Below are 11,278 nucleotides of genomic sequence, written 5' to 3'. Positions count from 1 at the left end.
TTTTAACTGTAACTGTTTACTAAAAGTAGCCCCATTTTATTAGTTTTCTCGTGGAGATTGTCGCATATTAACATCTACTTTTGTGCCGAATGAAACTGAAAACCTATAGATAACCTAAGATATTTGATGAATCCTATTTTGATGAAGATTAACTTGCAGTAAAATGTTAATTTCAATCAACAACGACCACAATTCACATTCTTTGGCTGTTTTCAAAGGCACAATTGCTTTTAGAGAGTTAGTAAGTACAAAAAGGACGACATTTGAGCATTGTTTTGTCCTTTTCGTTAAAAAGGAGGACATATACTCCAAAGAGAGGACGTATGATACCATAGGCATATTATAATGAAGTGGTGTACTGAACGTTTTAACTGATTAGTGTCGGTCGAAGTAAACGGCAACGAAATACTCCACTTCTGTTTATCCATGTTTAAATCTTAGCAGTCAACTGGTGATTTAATAATGTGAAAACAATAATATTTCTATGTTTGGTAATTAACATGAACATGAGTGAATTAGATTACTATGGTAACAATGTGAACAGAAAATTTCACAAACATTTTGCAATTTTTTTCATTTTTCGGTATAATTTTATTTTATTCGTAAACAATTAGATTTATAAAACTTGTTTGCATTTATATTAATAAAACAATATTTAACGCTTGTTTTAACAATTACTGTTTATTACAACAAACATCGCACATAATAAAACCAAAAAAACAAACAACGCAGTTGTCAAAATAAGAACATTGTTTTCAGTTTAACTTTCATTATCGCTGTCGGAATTCTCTGAGTAAAACGATCCATCTTCTTTCCACAATCCCCAGATAGTTGAAAGCTAAAAACAACAACATTAAGCAAAAATATTTGTAAACAATATTAAAAAAAATTCCGAATTGTAAAGAAAGTTGTGACGTCATTATATTTACGTCACTGATATTTTTTACAGGATTAAAAAAAGTTTAGTTAAAAAACAGAAACAGACAATCTTACGGGAAGTCCGAGTCTTTGGAGTTCTTCACGTAAAATCCGTTTCCCATCATCAGAAATCCCGCAATCCTCCAGCCTCAACTTCCGCACATTGTTTAAACAGTTACAAACAAATTCGACTCCCTCATCACCGAACTTGTTGCGACTCAGGTCAAGAAATTCCATCTGCACAAGATTAAATGATTATTTGTTGCAAAAATTTGTGACCAGTGACGTAATTGTGGCAATGATTAGTTGCTTTATCTTACTTTCGGGATTTATCATTTAATAAAGCTTACCGGGATTTCGACGTGTTTGATTTCTTCACATAAAACTTTTAAACCAGTCGCAGAAATCTCGCAACCATCCAGCCACAACTTTGGCGCATTGTTTAAACAAAGAGAAACAAATCCGACTCCGTCATCTCCATACTTAATGAGTCTCAGAGCAAGAAACTCTATCTGTGCAAGATTTGATGATTATTTGTTGCAAAAATTTAATTGACAAAAAAAAATAATTGACGTAATTGTGTCACTAATTTAGCTATTTCAGCTTTAGGTTATGTAAAACAATGAGTAAATATTCAAGACAAACCTTATTTTTGAGATTCGAGATTCCTTTACAAATCATCTGTAGTGATTCTAAGTTCAGGTTGCAGCTTTCAAGAATCAGCCACTCAACAGGTCGATTCAATTTCGGGAGGATTTCACCCAAGGTGTGAGCTGTACTGGATGTGATGGGGGTGAGGCTGAAATCGAACCGCACAGGAAAAAACTTCGCAAGTGAATCCTTCTCATCATCTGAGCATTCTTGTAGGTCACTCAGCAGATCTAACAAAAAGTTGCAGACACATTAAAATGTCCAGTAGAGAATGTGCAACTGAGTTCTTGAATAGCCTAGATTTTAGAATTACGATTAAAACACATAACTGGACTTTATTTTATATCACATTTCTTATGGCCCTTCCGTGAAGGATTTCAATCTTCCAACCAAAAAATATTCGTTTCTGTCTAACGCTCATTTGATATACACGTTTGGTCAATAAAGAGTGCTTTAAATTTATTTTAATTTACATAAATCAGGGATGGGCAACCTGTGGCCCGCGGGCCGCATGCGGCCCTTCATTAAAACTTGTGCGGCCCGCAGAGAAGCTTGGATTTCAAAAGTACTGGCAAACGAGTCCAATTATTACATATTTTTGAGCTGTATAATGAGCCTGATGCTAGTTTTCTGCGATCTGGCAAAATGTGACTACAATCAACTACGAATTATACTTGTAGTTAAGCATATTTGGTAAGAAACAAAGAAAAATCACTTTGTGTGATGCACATGTGCGGCCCTCGATCCAATTTTGACATTTATAATTGGCCCTACAGTAACAAAGGTTGCCCACCCCTGACATAAATGTTAGCAATTGATCCAAATTTGATCCTCCTAAAGTTTGACCCGGAATGACCTAGCGCAGGGGTGGGCAACCTTTGTTACTGTAGGGCCAATTATAAATGTCAAAATTGGATCGAGGGCCGCACATGTCCATAACGATTTTGCTTTGTTGCTTACCAAATATGTTTAACTACAGGTATAATTCGTATTTGATTCTAGCCACATTTTGCCAGATCGCAGAAAACTAGCATCAGGCTCAATGTTCAGCTCAAAAATATGTAATAATTGGACTCGTTTGCCAGTACTTTTGAAATCCAAGCATTTTTTGCGGGCCGCACAACCTTTAATGAAGGGCCGCATGCTGACCTGACCTAGCGGTTTATCAACAGGCCCCCAAAACGTAAAACTTTTAAAACGGTTGTACTGACTATACATAATCTAGGAGTTTCATGCTGTGTTGGTTGGTAAAATGTAAAGTATTCAAAAGAATTTTTTAACTTTTTATTCGACTTACCCATTCTAACACCTTAAACCCCGAATTAATGGTTTTAGCTTCAGGCCACAAATTCAGGATTTAACGTGCTGAAATAATAAACAATTGTTTGCAGTAAGTTACTCATTTAGTATGTACAATTTTGCCTTCACTGGCCAAATGGTTACCTTTGCAGCCTATAATATGTGTACGCTGTCAGTCAGATAGAAGGCCCAAGGGAGTAATTCACTTGTTTACGATTAAGGCGTTTTAATGCAGAGCGGAAGTGCTCAGCTTGACCCAGGACAGACGTTTTACGAGACAGTCATTTCGGTGATTAGAAATCAGCTGTTTTTGCGCAGCAATGCCATGTCGTTTTTTTAAGTTATTACGCGCATTTTCAGTTGTGATTTAAACTCGATAAATGTGCTTCGGTTTTGTATATGTCAAGCAAAACGTTGTGGATCAACATAAAGATAAAAAAACTTTTTCGAAAGCCGCAGGTGTTTGAATTCTCCATGACACCTTGGGTGCGGTATGACTATGGATCACTAAAGGTTATCTTTTAGGTTTTATAAACGCAGTTAAGAACGATTTTTCGTCATAACGTAGCTTCTTTATTTTTGACAAATCAATCCAGGAATCAATACTTAAGTCAAGTATAAATTAGGCAAAATGGTATTGTTGAACTCTAAGGACTGCATGTTATAGAATACGGTATCAAAAGGTTATTAAATGGTCCTTCGGCATCTGGACCGTGAAATGTTTCTACTGGTCAATGGTACTCATTTTGTGAAATAAAGTCAAGTGAAAAACAATTTGTTATGTATACCTTTGTAGCAAATGACTTTTTAATTGATGGTGTCTGTAATACAACAGTTAAGGCTTTCTAGGAAAAAATGTACTTACAAACTGACCTTGGACGACAATATTAAGGTCAAAGCAAGAGATTAAATAGAAAGTATTTTTTCCTTCTTCTTTAGTGTTTTTGTAATTATATGACAACTAGAAGGGTGGCTTAGAACATATTGCCCTTACATATACACTATAACCTATTTTAAAACATTGATATATTTCATACACTTATTTTATATTGGGCCCCATACCATCTACTATCTTTTATAACCTTGGTTGTTTCTGCAAGAATAAACTCATGGGCCCCCACACATGCAAAGTTGTAAATAATGCATTGCACGAGATAACTAAAAGAAAGTTTGTTGTTGTAGGGTAAAACAAAGTGATCGGTACTGAGCATAAATAAACATGTTATATGGAGTACAAACTATTTAAATTTCATTCAATTTATACATTTTTGAAGCTTTTCTCTATCTGCAAAAAAAGCTAAACACAACAATCAGTTCCTATTTATGGCGAATTGCACACGATTGTAGGGGGCTAGTGGGGTAAAGGATAGGGCTACAAGGTTGAACAAAACAACCAACACCTATAAATGGCACACTCAACAAGCTGACCGATTTTCATTCAATTTAGATATTGTTTAAAAAATTGACCCATTTTGGGGGGGCTAGTGGGGTAAAAGTTGGGGACACAGGGTTGAACACAACAATCGACAACTATAAATAGCACATTCTGTAAACTGTCAAAATGTATCCAACTCAGACAATGTTTAAAAAATTTACCCATTTTTGGGGGCTACAGGTGTAAATAATGGGGCTATAGGGTTAAACACAACAATTGAGACCTATAAAAGCTTCCACAATCTGTCCAAATTTCATTTAATTCTGACACTGTTTAAAAAAACTCACCCATCTTATGGGGTTAGTGGGGCAACTGGTTCTAGACCCAAAAGTACGAATTATAAAACCACTTTTTATCCAAATCGGCATTTTAAATTTTGCCCTATTCGGCCAATGTTTCAATATCTGACCACTAGAGGCGTTATTAGCAACATTCGTTAATGCTTCTGACGTCATAAGGCTGGTCATCATACCCCTCTGTTGACATGTGCAAAAAAAATTTTTTTTTTTCTAGCGGGTAAATACTGGCTATCAAGTCAATGGCACATCTACATAACTGATGGAACATCTGCATAACTGTATTTACCATCTGTGAAAGTTTCAACCAAATCCACAAAAGATTAGATGCCAAAAGTGCATGGCAACGCTTCGGCAGAAAAAAGAAAAAAGAAACAAAAAAAACAGAGTGAAATCAAGATGTGTTGGGGAAGGGGACCCATAATTATGATGCAAAAAGAATACAGACCAAACTTTAATGCTTCCTAATAATTTGTCCTTAAGAATCTAAAAATAACCGCAACATTTGTTTACCATAAATCCGCAGAAACACATGTGTGGGGACCCATTCGTTTTTGTGCAAAAACAATCATATGTGTAAAGCAAATAATGTGTACAGTAAATTGGTAAATAGGATGCAGAATATATAAAATTAAAGTATATTAGAAAACCCCTTTCTAGTTTCACATATTATTGCAAAATTCATAATATTGCGTGCCTTTTACTTCTAAAATCTTAAGTTTGAAGCAAACGTTATCTTACATGGTGATTAGCTACACTTTTTCACCCAAGGTTTCAGGCAATAAGAACTATTAAGGGGTAAAATTACAAAATAGCTAATAAAAATTAATTGCGCCCTACCTCTGCAATTCGTGAATTAATACCGATCAGTTAATTTACTGGTAAAGCAAATGTTATATCAAAACAATGTTGTATTTGTGAAGTGCCAGGTATAACAGTAATGTTTACACTTTGCAGCAATTCTTGCCAACACTAATTTTAAAAACGTATTTACCTTTCGTTTTCAAACAGTTACAATCCAGATGAAACCTGTATTGCTGAAAGAATCGCAAATTTTGGCTCCCACGAACTGTCTTACGTGTTGCAACGACCCAAATGGAGTCAAAAAAATTAACAAGTGTAACTCAATTTAAAATGTGTCCTTACCTGTCAGTTGATGCGTTTTCAGGTCACGTTTCATGAATTCGGTGAGCTGAGTGCGAAGCTTTTCAGACTTGCCTAAAATAACAAACAATTATTACACTTTGGAAAAAAGTCTAATAGCCGATTTCTAGACTAAGTCAAGTCTACCAAACAGTGGTGCGTGTATCTGTAAACATATTTCAAAAATTTTATGTTTTCAAAGAACGGACATTTGAGCCAATCAAAAGTGCACATAAATGCGCAAGCGTAAATGTGAGCACAAGAAAAATGTGCAGATAGCAAAATGTGCTGGTTACAATGTGCGCATATTTTCAAATGTGCAAATGCTAAACGTCCGACTTGCTTTACTTGTCGATCACCTCTCAGGGTAAATTCCGACCTTGGCCCTTTATGTTTCCATTTTTAACGCATTTACAATCGCTAAACTTTCGCAGCTGTGTCCTGTGCGTTTCGTGCCACGTTGTCACAATGTATTATTTTGTTGCGCCAAGGAAAAAAAAATTCGTACAGCAGGCTAGAGTTTCCGATAGGTCACCGAATACAAAATATGCACCAAGTCCATCCTGACCAATAAATAGCTACTTGTTTGAACACACCTTTGGGAATTCCCCAGTAAAAAACGCAAATTCTAAGCAAATCGTTATTTACGTTAACGTTAGGATCGGTAGGAAGGTCAGGGCTTAAAAGCAAGCCAAATTTTATCGCAACGTTAAAAGCAAGCCAAATACGTAGCTATTATTTCGAAATTTGCATAAATTATATCGCAACCGCTACAACTCCATCTTATTAAGCAAGAGCCTATCAACAACTTATAACCTACTAAATTACTCTATGGGGCAGGTAATTAAAATATTAAATGACCACACGATGTCGCCACGCAACAGTTATTGTTAGCGGCGGATTGGTATTGCGGGGCTCATCTTTGTCAGACACTCGTAGAGTGCGCATCTAAATGGAGAAGGCGAGTGAGAGTTATGCACAAGCGACGGTGAAGAGCGCGGGGAGTGCGCTAAGAAGGCCAAACTGTTTAAGTTTCAAAGCGGATAGAATGCTTAAACGTGAGGATTTATGGAAATTATTAAAGGAGATAGATTTTCCAATCAAAAAAGTTCTGGGAATTGCGGAAATGAGAGGAACGCAGGTCGACGTGACCTGCACAACTAGACAGAACGTCTTGGAACTGCAAAACAAGCTCGCTGAAGTAGAGTATATAAAAAGTATTCGACTTTACGAAAGTGACATTATCAATGTTGGTATTGAATGGGTTCCTATTCCCTTTAATAATGAAGCAATTGCTGAGGCACTGAGTCAACGGTATGGGGAAGTTAAAAAAATGACCCACAGGAAGGACAAGGAAGGACTACTTTCAGGTAGGCGAGTAGCATCCATGATTAAATCAGACATAGCAGTAAACCCAATCCCGAGCTATATCACAATTCATGGCTACGAGTTCTACGTAACCTATCATGGACAACAATTTACCTGTAAATATTGTAGTGAGGCAGGGCACAAACAAGTCAATTGTCCTAAACGGAAAAATGATTACCCACAACTGCAAAACAAAACTAATGAACAGAGAAGAAATCACGGAAGGGAGACGAATGGAACTGGGTCGAACCTTATCAGGACCAGTTCACCTGCTCCACTCGAGCGCGTGGAGGCCGATCCTGATAAGACCTTCCCATGCGTTGAATTACAGGCGGGGAAAGATAAACAAAACAACCACGAAAACTACACCAACATCGAAGCTCCAACTACCACAGGGCATCTCTCCCCGAGGTTTGAAGATAATAACCCGAACCTTCAGAAAACCAATCTTAAAAAGAGATTTAGAACAAGTCCAGAAATCTTGCCTAACAGCAAGTCGCAAAGTTTATGCCAAACACCGATCCCACTCATATGTCCTGAATGTCATACCGAGAGTTTCTTGGCCCCAGATTCAACGCATTTCTACTGCTACAAATGCAAGAATGACTTCAGTATTGTAAAGGCTTGTTGCGACGAAGAAACATCTATATTGGTACCGATGAAGGAAAAGACAATTAACTGTCCAAAATGTCAATCGATCATGCGATGGATCCCCTGCTGCAAGCAGTTTTAACCGGAGTTTACCACGGATGGAAATCTATTTGAATGCATACAGTGCGAAAGGTATTCTATTACATGTGTGTATAAAACTATCAATCCTGTCCCACATCTCACAATGAGCAAAGAGTGCTCCAATTATCTGTGTAAATGTAAATTGATTCATTGTAGTTGTGGGAAAAAATCGGCTGAATGCACCGAACCGAGCAAACCATATAGATGCTCATGCGGGTTCGAATATGAATGGGACATGGACCTAGGGGTGGAACGGATATAAGAGCTAGACTGTTGTGTATTTAATTCTTGATTTTTTTTCTAATGTCTATCACTGTCGCTTCTTTTAACGTTGCTGGAATCCGTGACCCACCTAAACGAAAATCAATCTTTAAGTACATTAGAGATAAAAAATATCATATCTCCCTAATACAGGAAACTCATTGTTCTCATAAAGATGAAAAACTTTGGCAGATGGAATGGGGTGGAGAAATCGTTTGGGCACACGGTACAAATCGTAGCAAGGGTGTGGCCATATTATTTTCCAAAAACCTAACATACTCAGTGATTGAACAGGCAGCTGATCCGAACGGGAGGTTTTTGATTACATCGGTAAAAATCGGAAATAGAAATTTAACGATAGCAAATATTTACGGACCGAACAACGACAATCCGGACTTTTTTAATATATTTTTTACCCGTCTAATATCAGCTGCTGACGGCGACATGATTGTAGGAGGGGACTTTAACGTTATCTTAAATTCAACTTTGGACAAAAATCGTGGGCCCCCGCATGCAAACAAAAATTCGCGAGCCACTGTGCAGGCATATATGAGTACATTTGAGCTATATGATGTATTTAGACATCGGCACGGTGATGCGAGAAAGTACTCGAGGATTCAAACAAATCCAATGGTGGCGACCCGTATTGATTTCTTTTTAACCTCAAAATCGTTATTAACCAATGTTACGAGCGCTAATATTGTTACAGGTATTATGTCTAATCACAAAATTGTGACCATGACTTTAAATGTGGCGCCTAATGTACACGGCAAAGGCTACTGGAAGCTAAACACGCGTCGTTTCGATATCTGGGTGTCGAAATCCCGATTAAAGATAGGAAACAATTGTTTTCTCTAAATTTTGGTAACATGATTGGTAAAATCAGCGCAATTTTAAACATATGGTCGTCTCGCGGGTTAACTCTTTTGGGACGCATATGCATTTTGAAAAGCCTTGTAATTCCGACGCTAATTTACAAAATTAGTGTTTTGCCAATAACCCTTCCGAATATATTTTTACGAAAACTAAAAACAAAATTATTCCAGTTTGTATGGGGCTCGAGGTGGGAAAGAATAAAACGTAACACTCTTATCGCAAACGTTGATAATGGAGGTGCAAATATGTTGGACGTCGAGGCCTACATTTTGTCCTTAAATCTTAAATGGGTTTTAAAACTTCTTGACGTCGAATACGAAGCCCCATGGAAACATTTAGAAAAAAATGCGTTGTCCTTAATGGAACTAGAGTCATGGGTTCGAGGCAACTTACCAACTTCCTCGAAACAATGTGCACAAATTATCCCCTTACAAACGGTAAGGAAGATAATTACAGACATTAGAAGTATTACTCATGTAGCTCATTCACCCAAATCGCACAGTAGAGCACTGTGGGTTTCAAAATCTGTCAGACTTAGGTCAAAAACATTTTGTTTAAAGTCTCTTATAAATGCAGGAATACTTGATTATTCCGATTTACTTAATTCTGAGGGGGAATATTATAAGTACGACCAATTGGCAGATAAATATAAATTTACCCCGAATAACACCGACTTTAAAATTTTCATTAAAATGGTTGCCGCCCTCCCTCCCGAATGGGACCATACTGATGACCTTTCCAAAAACAGTTTAAACTTAATTAATGAATGCCTAGAAATGTTTCAGGAATATAAAACACCAAAGGCGCTCTACAACAAAATAAAGCAATATGTAACGGTTTGCCCAGAAAAGCAACAAAAAAAATGGGAACGGGACTTGAACCTCGCACCAAATACCACCCCTTGGGAAAAGCTGTATTCAAAAGTTTATCACTCTACATTCGAAACCAAATTGCGTTCCTTTCAAATAAAGCTAAACCTGCGTGCCATTGCAACAAACGAAGCACTCCACTCCTTTGGAAAAATTGATTCTGACCAATGCGTTTTCTGTCTAAAGGGCCCCGAAACTGTATCGCACTTATTTTATCTTTGTGAACATGTTAAAAGTTACTGGGAAGACGTAACGTCTTGGATTTCAGCAAAACTTTTAATTCCCTTGCGAATTAACCCTGTAACTCTTATTTTTGGAACTCACCTTGATGATGATTTGTTAAATTGTTTACTGTTATGTGCGCGGTTTGTCATATACCGTTGTAAGTATGGAGGAACTTTGCCCACGCTGTACTTGTTTATTTCATTGTTTAAGTCGGTTAAAACCTCAGAATATGTAAGTGCATTGAAGAATAGACTTGCGACCTTTAAGGTAAAATGGGCGGGCCTTTAGCCCATCTTGTCGCTTTTTTGATTGGTGCTATTTTTATTCTCGGTCTTTCCATTTTGTGTCTTATACGTATATAATCCAATAAAAATAAAAAATAAAATAAAAAAATACCATTGCTCAGCTATCTCCGTCAAGTGCAATTTTAGTGCAATTGTGTTACTACGCAACTAACACTCATCTCAACTCAACTAACAACCAATAAGGATTATTTACCTCCATTGCGGAAGTTATAATAGCATTTTTTCCAGTCATGTCAACATCTTCTTTGAATATTTTCCACAATGCTTTAGCATAGAGTCGAATCACAGTCAGAGTGATAACGACGCCAACACCAATTCCATACTTAACTGATTGTTACAAGCCAACATCTACACAACAATGTAACTGTAGGTTAATAGTTGGTTTTCTGCAGCACCCGCAGCTTTTTTACGGGAGCATGCGGGTAACGTCAAAGTTAAGACGTTTTTTTTTGGAAAGGGGAGTACCCAAGTCGAATTATATGGCGTCAGTATCGAGTTAGGGAATTCCCTAAACACATTTCGAACATTTCAGGGGGCTAGCAGGGTAAATACTTGAGTTGTCAACACAAACCAATTGGAATGCACATCTACATAACTATATTGACTTCATAATTTAGTTGAGTTTGCTACATACATTTTTTGGTAAAGGGCGCAGTGCATAAAAGGTTGAGAACCACTGCATTTAGGCATCCATACAGGAAGGATAGATTAAATTAAACAAACATAGCACCTCAATTTACCTGTTACTTGTGTTCCAGTGGAGGAATCAACAAAGTAGCCGACCTTTTGACCTGGGAAACAAATGACAGCGAGAAACCAATGAGATGGGGGCCACACCTGCGATGGGATTTGAACCCACGACTTGTGATTCGACTTTAGGCAGATTCTCCACTGAGCCTG

At 37.2% G+C, this 11,278-nt stretch overlaps 2 protein-coding genes across 2 annotated transcripts; one reads left to right on the top strand and one right to left on the bottom strand.

Annotated features, from left to right (window-relative positions):
- Positions 1–567: 567 nt before the first annotated feature.
- Positions 568–11,178, bottom strand: LOC145233229 (ribonuclease inhibitor-like). Its single transcript, XM_080097923.1, has 6 exons — positions 11,119–11,178; positions 5,746–5,817; positions 1,564–1,799; positions 1,269–1,430; positions 994–1,155; positions 568–838 (listed from the first exon to the last, which is right to left on the bottom strand). Exons 2-6 carry the CDS (start codon positions 5,777–5,779, stop codon positions 761–763), a joined length of 672 nt encoding a protein of 223 aa, XP_079954049.1. The 5' UTR covers positions 5,780–5,817; positions 11,119–11,178; the 3' UTR covers positions 568–760.
- LOC145233224 (uncharacterized) lies at positions 6,672–9,314 on the top strand. The gene has a single exon (XM_080097913.1). The coding sequence runs from the start codon at positions 6,695–6,697 to the stop codon at positions 7,841–7,843; it is 1,149 nt and encodes a 382-aa protein (XP_079954039.1). The 5' UTR covers positions 6,672–6,694; the 3' UTR covers positions 7,844–9,314.
- Positions 11,179–11,278: the final 100 nt, after the last annotated feature.

The sequence above is a fragment of the Phallusia mammillata genome, chromosome 6 (assembly GCF_965637545.1).
Source record: "Phallusia mammillata chromosome 6, kaPhaMamm4.hap1.1, whole genome shotgun sequence".
Taxonomy (NCBI): Eukaryota; Metazoa; Chordata; class Ascidiacea; order Phlebobranchia; family Ascidiidae; genus Phallusia; species Phallusia mammillata.
Note: the sequence above shows the minus strand (reverse complement) of the source record. Positions and strands in the feature narration are given on the sequence as shown.